The following is an 18,144-nucleotide window of genomic DNA, read 5'->3' as shown; positions in this document are numbered from 1 at the left end:
GGATGAGGAGAAGAGCTAAGAATGGAGATTTCCACTGAGCCAGTGACCGAGGCTGGGGAGGTGGGTAGTGTGGACCCATCGGGGTGGCCTGCGCTGGGATCGCCGGTGGCCTGCGCTGGGATCGGCCTCGCCACTCACCGCTGTGCAGTCTCAGTAAGGCTGCTACGATTCTAAATGAGACTATCATTTTAGGGGATTAGGAGAAGGAGAAATCTCTATAACGTGCCTTTAGTACTTGGCTCAGCGGAGGAACTCGGTAAATGACAGGTCAGACCTTCATATCTACCCATATTTGAAATAGATCTCTGTTTTCCTTAACACTGGTATTTGGCTCTGGAAATGAAACATCTGTTTGATTTCAAAGATAGGAATGAGACGAAACAAAGGGAGATGATGCTACGGCAAAGAGGGAGATGTGTAACCCGAGGACACGGCAAAGGAAATGACTAAGACAGTTTATGGCAGAGAAGAGAGGCCATCCAAGGAGGTCAGAGGATTCAGGGAAAATCATGAGAATCAAGAAGTGGTTACCATGATAACAAGTATTGCTTTGTGTAGTTGTAGATCTGTTTTTGTTTGTAGCTGGGGGAAAAGGAGAGAACATGGTTTCCAACTCGGTTCCATGGGTGCACCAATATTCTAGAATATTCGGCACCCTCCTCTGCAATCTGGGCGCCTCAGGGAGAAGAGCAGAGTCTGTGTTAGACCGAGTGGGGGCTGTGATACGAATCCAGGAAAGAAGGATAAGTAAATGGGAGATTGCTGGACTCAGCGGGTCCCAAGGTCAGATCAGATCTGGAGCTCAGAGGGTGGATAGTGTTTGGGAGCCAAACTTCTACTTCCCGGAACCAGGCAAGTGACAGCAAGCCTGACCGCAAAGGCCATGCACAGGAGAAGGGCGTGTGTGATTCTGTGGCGTCTCTTTTTCTGACATGGGTGCCAGTGGACACAGTAGCAGAACGGGAGTTGGCTTCCCACTCAGCCAGACCTGTGCTGAGAGCTGGCGTGCTTTCTGACTTGTCGCCTTGGTCAGCCTGTTTTGTTAGCTATAACGAGGAAATGAGGACTGTACCTTCCGCATGACGTTGTTGTGAGGAGGCGTGAAGATTCTTGGAGGAATCCTGGTGCATGGTGAGCTTGGAGGGCAGTGTTCTAGTTGCTACTACTTCAGCAGCCTGTGTGTTTCTTGTAGTTCATGGCTCCTCTCAGAGGGTCTTTCAACCAGAAGGCTTTTCCATCTGAGAGTATCTGTGGCATTTGAGGGAAGTGTCTTTGTGGCATTTGCAGGACAACCTGGAGCCAGCTGGTTTCTCTGTAGGTAGCCCACTACAGCCATCCAACAAATATTTATTGAGCAGGTGCTCAGCGAGGTGTCAGTGGTGAAAGGTCTGGCTCCCCCTATCCCCTACCTCAAAGTGTCCCCATCTGGTGGGAAGATGGCCACGTCAGCATATCAGCTCATGATGGCAGCTCAGTGGAAGGGCTTCTGAACCTAAGGGTTTTGAAGGGACAACCATAAACCTATGAAGGGATATGAAGAATATGTTCATTTTTTTCTGGGGTTGGGGGAGGTTCCATAGATCTCATCAAAGTCATGAAGGAGACTGGATCCAAAAGGGAGCAGGAGTCACTGCAATGGACACAAGGGACACAGTGCAACAGTAGTGATGTCTTGTCAGACAGGGAGAGGACGACGAGGCTGGGGAAATGTGCAAGGAACAGGAAGTGCCCTAACTGGGTTTGACTGCTTAACACCTGGTGATTGTTTTTGCTGGGGAAGGCCTGGTGGTTTCTCTGCAAATGGTGGAGTCAGGTTCAGAAAATTTCAGGACTGGCTGATTGGGAGAGTCCCATTCTTAGTGGAGTACAGCCAGAAAGACAGCCACTGGATGGTATATTAATTTGGAGCTAAATAAGTAATGAAAGACAGGATATTTCCTAGCCTGTCAGCCCTGAAAAATACTGAAATGAAAGCAAGTTTCTTAAGGTTATTTTTCAGGGGCTGCCAGTTAATAGAATTTATTTTTATTTGTTTATTTTTTTAATTTATTTGTCAGAGAGAAAGAGAGAGAGAGAGCATGAGCAGGGGGAGAGGCAGGCAGAGGGAGAAATACTCTTCCTGCAGAGCAGAGAGCCCAATGCGGGACTCGATCCCAGGACCTGAGCCTAACGCAGATGCTTAACCGACTGAGCCACCCAGGTATCCCTCCTGTTAATAGAATGTAAAGGTAATATTAGCCACCTTGCCTGTGGCTGTGTATGCTTTATGACATTGCCTCCTCACAGCTTCCTAAGGTAGGAAGTGTAGGTGACTCTGTTTTCCCTTTTACAGAGGGGATGCTGAAACCCTGGAGGCTGTTGGTTGCCTGGGTTACACTGATTATAATGGTAGAATAACCTTGGTCATCCGGCCTCTCCCCTGCACCCCTGACATTTAATTACATGTCCAAGATGCATAATAAGCCCTCCGCTGATATTTGTGGAACTCATGTTCTTTAAAAAAAAAAAAAAAAAAAAATCGAAGATCCAACTAAACACCAGGAGTCTTTTTTCCTTTTTTTCAATGTGTTATTTTCTCAAAATATATTATCTGGCATGTAAACTATGATAATATCATTTACTTTATTCAAAGTCAGCTCAACTCAAAAAATATTTATTCAGGGCTTACTATGTCACTAGATATTGAGTTGAGTACTTGAGTTCACATTTATGATGTTTGCCTTTCAGGGGACGTCAAGTCAGTTCTGGACAAATCATTGCTATATAGTGTGCTCTGGGAGGTTATATGGGCCCACCAGTTAACTTCAACAGAATGAAAAATGGGAAAACAAGAAATTCTCGTGACTCAGTTTGGTTTTAAATGATCTAATTATAATTCATTTCACATCCAAACATTATGCTGTGATTTTTGATTTGGAAATACATTGCATTTATTTTTCTTGGCAAGCACAAATAATGTGTTAAAAAATAGAGGAGAACTTTGCATGTTATGTTAGAAAGGGAAGCAAGAAATCAGTCGGTTGTCTTCACAGAATGAATGCTGAATTTTTTTTTGTTATTGTTGTTCCTTTTTGAATTGTTTTATTCTGTGAGAATGTTAAGGAAGGAGTAAAAATCTTTAGTGTCTAACCGTCCTGCCATCCCCCAGTTCACTTCTGGCTGGTTAAGTAGCTGGACTTTGGAGTCAGGTCAACCAGGGTTGGGTCCAGCTCTAATCACTTCCTAGCCACAGTCTCTGGGAGAGTTTCCCATTCTCTCTAAGCTTCTCTTCTTTAAAATGGGGGTAATAAGTGTGCCTGGAATGGCTTGGTCGGCTAAGCCTTCAACTCTTGATTTTGGCTCAGGTTGTGATTTCAGGGTCATGCGATTGAACCCTGGGCATGCTGAGCATGGAGTCTGCTTAAGATTCTCCCTCTCCCTCTGCCCCATCCCACATCACCCCCACCATCTCTCTCTCTCTCTCTCTAAAACAAAACAAAACAAAACAAAACAAACAAAACAAAACGAAAGGGTAATAATAGGGCCCTGCTCCTAAGATTGTTGTGAGATTCATTGAGAGTGTGTCATTAATCTTTATGAATAGTGCCTGGCATACAGTATATAGTCAGCAAATATTAACTAATATTAACATTTATTTTAACATTAATAGTTCTGGGGCTCCTGGGTGGCTCAGTGGGTTAAAGCCTCTGCCTTCGGCTCAGGTCATGATCCCAGGGTCCTGGGACCAAGCCCTGCATGGGGCTCTCTGCTCTGTGGGGAGCTTGCTTCCTCCTCTCTCTCTGCCTGCCTCTCTGCCTACTTGTGATCTCTGTCTGTCAAATAAATAAATAAAATTAAAAAAAAATAGTTCTAATATTATTATTATATTTTTGGCGTAGACATTGCTTATGTACTATCCAAAAGGGAAATATCTGCTTCCTTTGGTGTTCTACTTCTCAGTCATGTTGACCATTAAGATTAGAAGAAAACTCTAGAGTTCTCTGATTTTACTAGTGAATAACAGGAGGTCATTTAAAACTGTTCCCTGCAAAAAATTATAATTCTAGTATTCAATACCAGGAAGAAAAAAAAATCGACCCCATTTACTTCCCAGATTGAGATGCAAACAGAAATAAAACACAGCTGCTGTTATCATCCATGGGCACCATCTCTACTTGGTACCGAGAGAGATAATGATCTTGCAGTATTTTATAAGGAGATAACAAAATCAATTACATTATCTCAAATGTAAACACTGAAGGCCTTATCCCATTGCTGGTTAAGATAGGCTGTGACTGTGGCAGCTGTTCACTCACCAGTACAGATTAATTTAGATAAAAGAAAACATAGGCTAATAAATTAAGGTTTGACAACATACAAGTGTGGATGGCCTTACAGTTTGATATTCAAGAATGAAACCAGCAATACAATTGAAGGACAAAACGTCAACACAGAGCAACCATGGACATGAGCGGAGGCAGTAATGTGGACAGTTTGGTTCATTTTCCATTATTAAATGGTTAGAGTCTTCACAAAAGCTTGAAAAAAAATCTACAAACCGTTAGGGTCCACTGAAACTCCATGTGATATTATAAAATATTATGAGCCACAAAAACGAAAGGCTAAAAAGAAATGCAGGAGGCTGTTGGGATATGTTGTTTCTATAATTACAATGACTGTAGGGCTAGTAGGATCCCTTTGAAGGTACAGGGATTGAACTAGCTAACATCTTTTGTTATTAGAAACATAAACCTTGTAAAAAAGATTAATTTGTAGACATTCAACCCATTAAATAAAATCAATGATTATGAACTTCTATAACCAAGATTTTATTTAATGGGTTGAATGTCTATAAATTAATCTTTTTTTTATAGATTTTATTTATTTATTTGACAGAGATTACAAGTAGGCAGAGAGGCAGGCAGAGAGAGAGAGGAGGAAGCAGGCTCCCCGCTGAGCAGAGAGGCCGATGCTGAACTTGATTCCAGGACCCTGAGATCATGACCTGAGCCGAATGCAGCGGCTTAACCCACTGAGCCACCCAGGCGCCCTATAAATTAATCTTTTTTATAAGGTTTATGTTTCATAACATAATGACAATGATTATGAACTTCTATAACCAAGTCAATGAGATTTGAGAGCCAAACAAATCTGCTTTATAAGTAAACTCAATACAACAAGTTGAGTGACTTTGGGCAAGTTCCTTAACTAAGTCTTTCAGAATAATCATAAATATCAGGTGGTACCATTGTGAGTATTAAATAACATAGCTGTGCTGAAATTTGCTTATTTATTAGCACATAATAAGCACTTGAGTATAACTGATAAGAAGATTCCTTTCTATTTCTAAGTTTTTCACATGTTTATATGCTTCTGTTCTTTCTATCTGAAAAAGGTTTTTTCTTTTAGCTCGATTTCAGTGACTCTGTACTATTTATTCCACTTTTCTTGTAGTATGTAGTGTAATCTGATCTCTGTATATCTCAACTTCAACATGCATTTTAACCTGACATTCTGTCCCAGAGGACAGTTTTCCTTTGCTGTGCTAAGGAAGTTGGCAGAGTTAGCCGTAAGACAGTTTAATCAATAGAAAATACCCAAGATTTACAGATTCATGAGCAGCTGTGATATGAAGTAATTTCTTACTTGCTTTACCTTGTCTCATTTCCTCTAAGTTTTTCATTAACTTGTATTTTAAATGAAGCAAAACCTGGCTCATGGGTGGCATCTAGTAAGTGTTTGTTGAGGTGAGAGGGAAGGAAATAAATATTTTAATTGTGACCAGAGGCAACAAGCTCCTCCATGGAAGCCGAGCCGACCTTCAGTAAATTATCCAGGCTGGAAAGCATCTGCCACCTGCTTCTCGTGTTCATACAAAAAACTACTTGGGTTAGTTTCTTGGGTTAAAGTGATTAACTTATACGGGGAAGCTGAACAATAGGGGACATTTTTTATCTACAGTTAGGGTTCTAGTGTTACAGGGACCCTAGAGATGAAATTCTCACCCTCCTTAGCCTATAAGGAGTAACGAAGGCCCCGAGAGAGTAAATGGCTCCATCCCAAAGTACTGAGCTTCAAGAGGAAGTCCCTTTCTGTTCTTTCCATCTGAGTCTTGTCCAGGGGCACTTCGAATTTACTAAAACTTCCATCTATTGCAGGGACATGTACGTATTTACCAGAGGTGTACAGGAGGATAAAAGATTGTGGTTGGGAACATCAGCTCTTCGCTCAGAATGACCCGGTTTTAAATCCCTTCTTCACTACTTGTAAGCTCTGTGACCTTGGACACATTGTCCGAGTTGTTCATCAAATTACCTAATCTCTCTGTGCCTCAGTCTTTTTCTCTGTGAAGAGGGGATGGTAAGCTCTTCAATAGAAATAAACCTGCATAGATTTATTATTGATGATAAACACAATAATGTATATATAAAGGGCTATCACCAAGCCAAATGCATATGAAGCAATCAGTATACATTAACTATTATTATAATATAAATTAGAAGTGGGAAAGAGAGGTGAGGGGAAGCAACGTAGGCAAGAATGGGCCTCTGTTTTGCTAACTGTAGGCCACTGATGTGGCTCCAGGTTTCCTTACAGCCAGCGTGGAGAAAGAAACATGACCAATTATGTAGTTCACAGAGAACTTTGTTTTATTAATTATATAGATCTGGGCAAACCAGAGCCACATTCCTCTACCCCAGTCTTCTGAGTTACTAGACATGATCTCTTTCTACCAGACATGGCAGTACAGGTTTCAGAGACTTGATGAGTTCCCATAAGGGCTGTGCAGGTCTGGTCAGGCTCTCTTAGCGTTGGCCACAGAGCCTTCTCCCCTGACCCCCCTCCCCCAGATTCTTGATCATACCGGTAGGAGAGAACCTGGCTGAAGGTCTTGCGCTCAGCACATGCTCTTCTCAGGAAGGCTAAAGACCTTGGAGGAGGCCAGGAATGAACTTGAACTTATTCATCATTATGTATTTGCTCATGGCACCTCACAATGAGTGAGCGACAGGTGCTCTGTAAATGTTTGTGAAGTATAGTAATAAGTGAGCTTATATGGCAGAGTTGTTCTTATGAAAATCCTACCATTTTCAGGCCTGGTTGTAACAGAGAGATTATTTCCAGCAAGAGGAATTTTTCATCCAGCTCTGATGACAGCGCTCAAGGCGTAAATCTCTGTATTTTAAAGGAAAAATAAAATCTGTGTGAACTGTTCCTCCCTGGGTATTGGTGTGCAACGACTTGTGTTATTAAATGTCGAAATGAGATAGAACCGGTTTTCTTAAAAAAGGAGAGAAGTACAATTCGAACACCTCCAGTATCTTTCAGAAGAAGTATGCTCATCAGTTACCTTTCAAGACACATACGTTGTCATGGCCCAAACCTCCTAGTTCAAAAAGATCGTATATACATTTTCTTGGGATAGAGGACATCTAGAAAATTTCTGCTGTTGCAAAAATAACTTTAAATCTGCTTCTTGAAATGATTGTAAAATGCCCTCAATTTTCTTTAGAAAATATTTAAAGTGGGTTAATTTTACCTGACATTTTTTCCCCCATGTATTTGTTAGCGTGGAGAATCCATTCCTTCCCTCTGAATCACCATTGCCAAACCAGCCTCCCTGGAGTCTCTCATTTATCCAAGTTAATGAAATTGGATGAAAGATATGTTGGCATTTCTTCAATGTAGCGTTTCTCTTTCTTATTTGCTTGTGATTAAGGATCTCACTCCGATTTAATTTACAGGCTAGGAATCCTTTAAACATGAAACAGGAAAATCAATGACAAGGTTGCTTGAGATAACCGAGGCTCACACAGAGAGGGTTGACTTGTTTCCATGTGCGGTCTCTAAGCCTGGCTTCATACCATGGAATGAGTGTGGATTCATTCGAAATAGTAAATCCTTGTAACCCTTCCTTTTTCTCCCCAGCCCCTTTGCTCGTACCCTGTCGGAAGCCAACATGTCCCTGAAAAATGAGCCAAGAGTCAATACCTCCGCACTGCAGAAAATCGCTGCTGACATGAGTAATTTGATAGAAAATCTGGACACGCGGGAGCTGCACTTTGAGGGAGAAGAGGTGGATTACGATGTTTCCCCCAGCGATCCCAAGATACAGGAAGGTAAAGACCGATGGTCTGAGCAAGGAGAGAGTTGATCGGCGTTGCTTGGCAGAGCACGGATTTGAAATAACAGGCAAATGATTGATTCCCCCCTCCCCTTTTTTAATTGTGTTATGTTAGATCTTCCTGTGGGTGTCTTCACCGAGGGCTGAGACTGCTTCATTAGCTGTGTGCTTGTAGTAGTTATGATTCTTGGGCCCATGCCCGGAAAAGGCAAGTTAGGCTAATATCGTGTATCCTTGCAATGTCATTGTATTCCTGCAATAACGTTATCTACTTGTTTGTTTTTTAGCGTGTATTCCGTTCTCTGCTATTTATAAGACTCAAGGATTTAAGGAGCCTAACATACAGACGTATCTTTCCGGCTGTCCAATAAAAGCCCAAGTCCTGGAAGTGGAACGCTTTACATCTACAACAAGGGTCAGCATATTTATGGACTCACCTTGTGTTAGCCATTGTAGACGAGTCGATGCACTGACTTCCATTTTCCTTCCTTGTAGTGATGACTATGTTTTTAGATTTTTTTTTTTAAACCACTTCTAAGTCCTCACTGACTCTCAAGTTTTTGCTTTCCATTTAGTCTTTATTCTCATATGCCTCTTTCCTCATTCTGGAAAATGCCTCTCTTAAAAAAAAGGGGGGGATACCTAAGGCAAGTTTAATAAATTGCTGAGTGCCTCTCCTAGTCCTCTTCTCTCCCCAATTTTCTGTTTAATGTGGGCTCCTGGGGCATAGCCATTCCACCTAGAATGCCGCATAGAAGCCAAGGAAAAGCTTAGCTTTCCTAATGCTTGTTTAGCAAGAAAATCATGATGTCAACTGGCTCTTGAAACAGGCCAGGATGCTAGTGGACTGGTCCGGGTCACTCCCCAGAAGCCCAGCTGAGCGAATTGTGCCGGCCTCCTCTGCCACTCTGATTCGCTCCTAGCACCTGTCCTTGAGGCCCTGTTCACAGGCTTTTCTCTTTGAGTGCTGGAAAGGCATCTTCTGTGAAGGTGACTTCACCAAGCAAAGCATCCCTTTGTGAAATGGATTGAACTAGAGGCTGTTAGAGTCACTGCCTTTGCTCGGTTACTGTTTATCACAGAGGTCCAGTCTGATAAGTGGAGTTGCTGCAGGCTGGTGGCCTTTGTCCCCTGGGGCTAAACTCTGGCTCCCCACAGAGGAAGGCCACCTTGGTTCCTGCCTCAGGGGAAGGGTAGAAGAACCTTGATCCAGAGGCAGGGTCTGCCTGCCCTTCCTCCTCGTCTTTTGCAGGGTGCCACATGCTACCTTGGTCCTCACAGTTTTGCTTAGTGGTCTTCCCTGACTACCTGTGCTTGCCTGCACATCTTGACTCCTAGTTTACACCCACCTTTCCTTTAGGCTGTTTGTATGAGATGAGTCTGTACCCTCTGCTATACTGCTAAGCACAACCCGCTCAGTAATGTCTCTGAGATGACCTTTGCTTTCCTATTTTGCCTACCAGCTTTTAGATTGGGAGGGGATAAGCATGCTCACAGGATTAAATGTCCAGACTCCAGAACCAGGCTGCATGGTTTAATTCCTGTTTTTGCTTTGTGATCTCTAGTAAGCTGTTTAATCTTTCTGTTTCTCCCATTTCCTTGTGTGAATAATGGGTGTAATGGTGCCTACATTATAGGTTTGTTATGAGGATTTAATAATAATACATAGCATTATACAAGAATTTTGTATATTATATTATTAGGGAGCAAGAACTTTCTATCCCCTTCAAAGATCCTTCTAGCCAGATGAAGACTCAAATTGACGTGAGACAGATTAATAGGAGAAAATCAAATTTAATTTCATGTGTATGGGGAATCCACATAGACATGGAAATTCCAAAACCGGGCAAAATCAGGTATTTATGTTATTCGGGCAAAATCAGGTATTTATGTTATTCTGAACTATGGAGAATTGGGTCGGGGTCTGGAACTTCAAAGGGAAGGAATTCAGTTCATAGGGAGATGAGGAAGAGCGAATGTTTGGTAAACAAATGTTTGCTGGGCCACTCGGAAACAAGGAGACATGGAGGACTTTGATCGAACAGACCTTGCTAGTTCCTCCCTGTCTACCTTGCTTAGTTCATAGTATAATGTAGTCATCTGTGGTGAGCTTTCTTTCTGGAGCAGGTCCTCTAGCTAAATTCTTTCTAGACCACTGAGGTCAGGGAGATAAAAGAGCTTTTCCGGGATCTGCTGGGTTTAGTTGTTTTTTAACTCAAAGTGATCTTCATGCCAAAGCAGCCTGCTCTTGGCCCTTACAGTGTTATAGAAGCATATGGCCCTTACAGTATTATAGAAGCATATACTGTACAATGCTTTGTATTATTAACATGAGAGTTCTCCTAAAGTTATTCACAAAGATAAGTATTCAAGTTCCCAAGCCAGGACCTTCTCCTTGCTTGTGCTCCTGTTCGTTCGTGGAGTGAGTTTGGTTTAGTTCCCTAAGGATTATCCTTGGTGTTTGGTTTACTAAGACATGTGAACTAAATTCTTGCGGTTTACATGTGACTCCAGGTTTATAAAAATACACTTTTTATAATTACCGAATACATTCTCTGTACCCACCCAAGACAAGGCACATCTCTCTCATCTCTCTTCATTTGCATGACAGTCCAGGGAGACTGATGTTATTAGGGCCCTATCAGGCTGGAGATTTGCATTTGACTGCGCCCCACCCTTCTCCACCCTGTGTTCTGCCCCTCCAGGCTCTTGGCTTTTGTCCTGTGGTAGGGCTCAGACAGTGGAGAGCCCAGATAGGAAGTGGGGGTCCCCTTAGGCTGGCTGTGTCCCTTGACCAAGGCAGCCATCTTTATATGGTTCTCTCCTTCTTGTTCAGTACCTGGTCTTGCCTCTTGTCCTTTCAAGAGTGGAGATGCCTTCAGAACCCAGAACTTCCTTCCTTTAGGGTTTCCTTACCCCATCATGTCTTCGTAAGCAATTCCTTTATGAAAACTCTTCTAATTACTCCAATTCTAAAAAATTCCCATAATTCTCCTGGGATGTTGTCTGACAGACACTTGGCTGAAGTTTCACAGCTGGTAGGCTGCACCTCAGGGTTTCAGACCTTTAAAAGCTTCAAAAAGGCTGCGCTAGTCTTTTTTCATGGTACCATACTGCCTCATAATTGCTAAGAAGTTTAGTATGAAACTGGGTGTCTATATGTGAGGGATAAAACTTGGCATTTGCAGTATTTTCTAAGTATTCAGTTTTCATAGGATTGAAAAGTATAATCCCAGGAAATGTGGCCACTTGCTTAAATTGTGTAATTTTTCTTATGTATGTGGTTCATCTTTTTTTTTTTTTAAAGATTTTATTTATTTATTTGTCAGAGAGAGAGAGAGAGAGAGAGCAAGAGCGAGCACAGGCAGAGTGGCAGGCAGAGTCAGAGGGAGAAGCAGGCTCCCTGCGGAGCAAGGAGCCCGATGTGGGACTCGATCCCAGGACGCTGGGATCATGACCTGAGCCGAAGGCAGCTGCTTAACCAACTGAGCCACCCAGGCGTCCCTATGTGGTTCATCTTAAATTGAATGTTTTTCACTTGCCTGCAACATTTCTGGCCATTCTGAGTTTTCCTGCATTCTTCTGTGTGATACATGATGGAGGATGATGCTTATCATGTTGGCCAAAGTAAAAGGCAGCATACAGTTCTGAACCCTGGAAGTGGTGTTTTTCAACTTCCAGCTGTTATAACTGTCACGAATCCTAAGTTGAGGCAAAGCAAATGCTAGATTTGAATATTAACCAGTGATATGGTTGGATTCCAGACTTAAGAGCATGTAGGTTGCATTGATCCTCATGCTTATGTTTTATATACGACATCTACCCAGAGCGGTCATGCTTTAGAAGTTTGCCAAGTGTGCCAGACATCAGTAATGAGTGACAGTGGGCCGGGGATCCCCCATGGGCTTGGTGACATCAGAGTCTGGATCAACTAGCGGAGAAAGAGATACTTACTTTCTCCCGCCCCCAACACCTTTGGTTCCTAAACCTCCCAGCAGAGGCCAGTGTCCTCTAGGTGGACCAGAGTGCCCTGTGCCCTACCCAACCCCCTGTTCCCCGCCCCGCCTTCCAAACTCAGAGACCTTCCTTCAAGATCTCCTCTGCTCCTCTGCTTTATTATTATTATTTTTTAAGATTTTATTGTTTTGAGAGAGAGAGGGAGAGAGCGAGCCTGAGAGGGGGGAGGTGCAGAGGGAGAGAAAGAAACTCCCCACTGAGCTTGGAGCCCGACACGGGGCTTGATCCCAGAATTCTGGGATCATGACCTGAGCTAAAGGCAGACACTTCACCGACTGAGCCACCCAGGCGCCCTGCTCCTCTGCTTTAGAAATATCCCTCAGTTTCCTGACACTTTGTACTCTATCAAAACTATCCCCCAGATCGGTTAGTTTTTCTGGTTGAAATAATTCACTAGTCGATCTTGGCATTTTAATAAAAAATCTTTTAAAAATTTTAAGTGGGGATTCATTTTAGTTAAGTAATTGGGAAAAGTATTTTGCATGTAGGAAAATCTTGGGCTCCTTTCCCTCTAATTGTCCTATACCTTGCTGGTCACTGGTGGTGCTTCAGGGCAGGGCGATATTGTAGACGGGATAGACCTTGGAATATGTTGCAGGAGGAGAAGACATTAATGTCATTTGCAAAGGGCGAGAAGTGGGCTAAGATCATATTGTGTTCCTGGAATCCATTTCCTCCAGCTTTCCTCTCACCCCACTCCAGTTGTCTGTTCTCTGCTTATACTTTTGGACAAGCAAAATTACTTCTGATAACTAATTAGGGTCCTCACTCATTTTCTCCTTTACCTGGTTTCTTATTTCAGGGTTGTGTGTGTGTGTGCGTGTGTGTTTATGTTTTTGGAGCAGTAGGATTTGTGGAGTTTGTCTTTGGTGCAATTCAGAGTTGGTCTTTATGTATATTATAAGGTGAACATTTAAGGGAATATTAATTCTGTAATCAGTTGTTTTAGAAAACATTTTGCTTAAGTACTTATCCAAAACATGTAAGCCAAATTTAAGTTACTTATTAATTAGCTATAGTTCATGGAGAGATTTTAGAGTTTTTATTATTATCTAAAATATCAATTATTTTTATTGATCACTGTAGGTGCCAAGTATCAATCTTTACACTATTGAATTAACACATGGGGAATTTAAGTGGCAAGTTAAGAGGAAATTCAAACACTTTCAAGAATTTCACAGAGAGCTGCTCAAGTACAAAGCCTTTATCCGAATCCCCATTCCCACCAGAAGGTAACTGTTTCAGAATAATTATATAAAGTTATTCCAGTATACAAGTTGGGTGGGAAGAATATTTTATCGATATTATGGGTTAGCTTGTCCATTGTCAGTGGATATTTTCTATTAAAATAGGCTTTTCTAAAAATAAACCATTTTATGAAAGGTTTTATAAGAGTAATATTAGAATCATATTGGAAAGAATAATAAATGTTTCCAACGCGTGGGTGTTTTAGGCACACGTTTAGAAGACAGAACGTCAAAGAAGAGCCTCGAGAGATGCCAAGTTTGCCCCGTTCCTCTGAAAACATGATCAGAGAAGAACAGTTCTTTGGCAGAAGGGTAAGTCCTTCCAGTCTTCTGCTGTTCAGAGTATAATTTTGTAGTTCTGTAGAAACCTGGCGGCTCCTGAGGGGTGGGGCTGGGGGCTAGCTGCAACTGTTCTCGCCCCGGGAACCCTCACCCAGGCTGGCTTCTCTGGAACTTGTTAGGCAGTCCTTCCCCAAGCCATTTTGACCTGGGGAGGGTGTGTTTCCCTGAAGAGGAGGAGTGTTCTGTGAAGAAGCTTCCTCCCAGCGGGAACCTCTTAGGGCTCCTTGCGAGTCAAGATTGAGCTCATCGTTGAGTGTTTTGAGATCTACTCTTTTAACAACTTATATTTCCCTCTCTTTGTTCCAGGCTTTGTAGTAGCTTGTCCTAAATCTGTGGAGGTCTCATTCCCAAACTGTGGGGGGAGCTCTTCAGGTCAGAGAGTGGTAGGACAGAATCCCGAGGCCCTGGTCCTCTGCCCCAGTGATGCAGAGACACGCAGGGAAGGAGATAGTTTTTCTGCTGGAAAGTTACCAAGTAAATGTCAGTTCTGTTCTGTAATCTGAAAGTTTAATGTTCTGAAAGCAATATTTGATTTCTTCTTTGTGTAGTTGTCTTCTTGTATGAAATCTTTTTAGCGATCTAGAACAAATATTTTCCAAGATACTCTACAGTGTGGGGTTTCTGTGTGCACTTACGTGAATGCAGTTGAAAATGAGAAGCTGTGGCTTTAACAGTTAGTGCTTCCACACACATCATCGTAGTCACTGTGATGGACATTACCCTCGTGCATTTGAGTATTTGAAATCAGGGTACAACTTACTAGAAAGTCTCTCTCTCCTTTTTTTTTTAACCTCTCCCTGCCCCCCCCCCACCAAAACAGCTATGAAAAATACAGTAATATATCCACCAGTAAATTCAGTGTTATAATTAAGGAAATTCAGGGTTTTAATAAAATCAACAAATGCCTTTAGACTGTCTACCATGGACAAGTCTTGTGCTAGTAACTATGGAAGATTAAAAGAATGTACAGCTTGGGTCTTGTCAGCAGTTTTTAAAAGACAGAAGCATGTAAAACATTAAATAGCAAGAAGGAATTTGAAAAATGGCTCAGGGGTACTATGGAAATACCTCATTAATGCTATTCAAGATTCCTTTCTTGTGATAATAGGAGTAAAGAATTGAATAAGTTTGCAGAAGGTAAAATGAGATAATGATCACATCCCTGTCACTGTTATCTCTCATCTAATATATTTGTGTTACAGAAACAACTAGAAGATTATTTGACAAAGCTACTAAAAATGCCCATGTATAGAAACTACCATGCAACAGTAAGTATTGTTCAGTGACTTAAATTTTGAAATAGTTTATAAAATCATAAGTTGTCAGCTGAATGTTGGATCATTTTATTAACAGAAGTGCTTGTATCCACTTCTCCAGCATTCCTCAAGTTACAGTTAATGAGCGCAAAATTGACTCGACAGCAATAATTTAGTTCATGGCGATGCTATTTAAAAAATCATGTATAAATTAATGTGTCTAGAGCAGTAGATTTTTTTTTTTTTCAGTTTTTATTAGAGCAGTAGATTTAAACGAACTTGAAACTCTGCTCCAGGCTAGATTATCTAGAAATTGACGTCTTTGTTTCCTCGGGTTTCCAGAATAATACCCCAAAGCATTTCTAAGCCTAAAGGAAAAAACACTTGAGTAGTAAGCTAGGAAACAGCTGAGCAGAGTCGAATACCCAGCATTTATACAGAGCTGCTTAGTTGGCCATCAGGTTAGCCCATGATGCTTATGAAAGGCCTGTCTTTTCATGTGAAAGTGAGAAGCATGGGAAAAATGAGGGGGAGGAAAAAACTCTGGGGAAATAAAAGAGAGAAGACGTGGTGAGGCTTAGAAGCAGCTGGAAGGCCCACAGGTGCCAAGCAGGAAGGAGCAGGCTTTTGTAGAAGTTTTCAGAAAACAGTAAGGTCAGTCCTCTTAGAGGCCTTGAAGGCATGTTTTTAAAGGGTTAATCTTCAATTATCTAAAAGTCCAGATAACTGAGAATGTCCTGGGTTATTGTATTTTTGCATCTGTATGTGTAGAAACTGTAATGCTCGGGGGTTGAATGTATATATATGGTATAAGGGGCGGAAATTAAGAATAGGCAGTCACGGCCTACTAGATGTGTCCTCTAGTTTAGAGAATGCCATTACTTAAATACTTAAATAGAGGGAAGGGGCATCTGGGGGCTCAGTTAGTTAATCATCTGACTATCGGTTTCTGCTCAGGTCATGATCTCAGAGTCCTGAGGTTGAGCCCGCATGGGGCTCCATATCAAGGCAGAATCTGCTTGAGAGTCTTTCCCCCTCTCTTCCCTCCCCTGCTCCTTCCCCATCCCACACTTGTGTGCTTGCTCTCTCTCTCAGATACATAAAAAAATCTTAAAAAAAAAAAAAAGAAAGAAAGAAAAAAGAAAGGAAATAAGGAAGGAAGTCTTCTGTGTTAGGAGAGGAAGCAAGAGCTCCTTGACCCTTTGGCGTTTTCTGGTGACTCGCTGCAATCTTGCTGCCTGCCAGGGTATTATCTGGAGGCTGGACAAGCCCCCATTCTGTCTCCTAGTCCCCCCAAGCACAAATGATCTGGGGCAGAGCCCATGGCCCACCTTCTGCGGCAACTTGCATTGTTCCATTTGGTGGACTTGAAGGAGCATATGTGGTTTCCTAATCCTGGAGGAGTTTTCCCAGGAAAACCAGCAACTTGGGTCCAACCAGAGGCTCTCAAGAGGAGAAGGATAGGAGAGATTTCTTCCCTTCTAGGACTCAGGAACATGCATCTTTGAGAGAGTGTAAGGAGTAAGGATGTCACTGCTGTTATTTCCGATTATATAACTGGTCATTGCTACGGCTAAAAATGCTGTTTCCTGTTGTGTTCTCTGAAGAGATATATGCTGAGGAGTACTTAAATGTGTGCCAGTACCAGTATGCGATGGTTTTGCATTTGTTTTACTCTTCTGCCTGCCTGTGACTTTATTGCTACTATTTCTTTTGGCTTTAGAACAGTAATTGCTAAGTTTAGTCTTCTCTTTCTGTGTATAGTACTACATTTTAGATTCTTATGTTGATTAAAAAATGTGACATTTTCTTAAATGTTTATTTTATTTTCTAATCATGAAAATCTTTCCAGAGTTGAGCCGTATTTTGTCTAGAAATTCTAGAATGTCTTCTAAACATTTCCTCTAAAAGGGAAAACCTGGTCTCAACTGACCCAAATATATGTTACCCCACATTTTTGATAGCTACTTATTTACCCTAAGAATGGAATTCTCCATAATGATTCAGAATAAGATACAATTCAATCTATCTTAATTTTCTAACGTTATTAAATTGTCACATAATGTAATTTGGTCTAGAGACTAGATTTACAGGCTTTTGCCTCATATTTGTGAAATTAGATTGGCATCTTTGTGTATCCTTTGATAATTGTGAGAAATATTAAAACTCCTGTCTGTAAAATCATATTAAAAGTAATTTTTCTACAATCACATATAATTAATTTATACTTTTTAACTGTAAAACAAGCTTATTAGAAGTTAATTTGGGTCTTTAGGCCAGAGATCATGGATCATAGGTCAAGGGTCAGATAGGATCACATCTCTAATTTCCATAGAATTTCAATGAAACCAAACATGAACAGTTTTGTTTTTTTTTTTTTTAAATTTTCCTATGGTCATTGGTTAAGTTAGTATTTAGATCAGGAATTCTTTTTTCCAGGAGTATAACTTTTTAAATTCCTCCTTCCTCCTTGAGGGTCTGAAAAACATGTCATTAGTGTTTTAGTGGATTTAACATCAGATAATTCCCTCAGAGATTATTGGTAATCCATTCTGTTTACTCATTTGTAAAATAGGGATACATGTCTTTGTACTCTGCTTAAGGCATAAATCTGTTTTTAAAAAAGAGATGTGTTTACTCAATTGTAACATACAAAATACAAAATCTCAAACAGAATTCCTTTTATATTCTAAGTTGTATTGGTGCTAGCTCTAATACTGAAGCCTAATAATAAAAGGGATACTGAAATATCTAATAGTGAAAGGGAGCATTTTAATTAGTAACTGGAAAATGCATGGCTTGCAGGGAATTTAAAGGAAGAGTCATTAGGAACAGGAAATGTGGGTGCCTCAGTGGCTCAGTGGGTTGAAGCCTCTGCCTTCAGCTCAGGTCATGATCTCAGGGTCTTGAGACCGAGCTCTGCATCAGGCTCTCTGTTCAGCAGGGATTCTACTTCCCTTCCTCTCTCTCTGCCTGCCTCTCTGCCTACTTGTGATCTCTGTCTGTCAAATAAATAAATAAAATCTTAAAAAGAAAAAAAGGAACAGGAAATGTACCTTTTTTCCAGCTGAAGATTAAAATCTAGAAAGGGAATGAAATGCATCATTTCCAGAAGCATCCTAGGTTGACAGGATGCTATTGCTAACTTCTGGTTTGACTGACATTTAACTGTGGTAAC

General features: G+C 41.4%; 1 protein-coding gene across 5 annotated transcripts in view; it reads left to right on the top strand.

The window, feature by feature from the left end:
- Positions 1-18,144, top strand: part of PLD1 (phospholipase D1) — a 198,841-nt gene that overhangs the window by 71,332 nt on the left and 109,365 nt on the right. For all 5 annotated transcript variants that reach the window (XR_014300073.1, XM_082688747.1, XM_082688746.1 and 2 more), the window contains 5 exons: positions 7,909-8,099; positions 8,392-8,519; positions 13,208-13,353; positions 13,575-13,680; positions 14,913-14,978. Coding sequence is in view for 4 of the 5 variants with exons in the window: in XM_082688747.1 (XP_082544873.1) it covers positions 7,909-8,099; positions 8,392-8,519; positions 13,208-13,353; positions 13,575-13,680; positions 14,913-14,978 (637 nt within the window). In the remaining variant the exon portion in view is untranslated. The remainder of the gene's footprint in view (positions 1-7,908; positions 8,100-8,391; positions 8,520-13,207; positions 13,354-13,574; positions 13,681-14,912; positions 14,979-18,144) is intronic.

The sequence above is a fragment of the Mustela nivalis genome (assembly GCF_964662115.1).
Source record: "Mustela nivalis genome assembly, chromosome: 1".
NCBI lineage: Eukaryota > Metazoa > Chordata > Mammalia > Carnivora > Mustelidae > Mustela > Mustela nivalis.
Note: the sequence above shows the minus strand (reverse complement) of the source record. Positions and strands in the feature narration are given on the sequence as shown.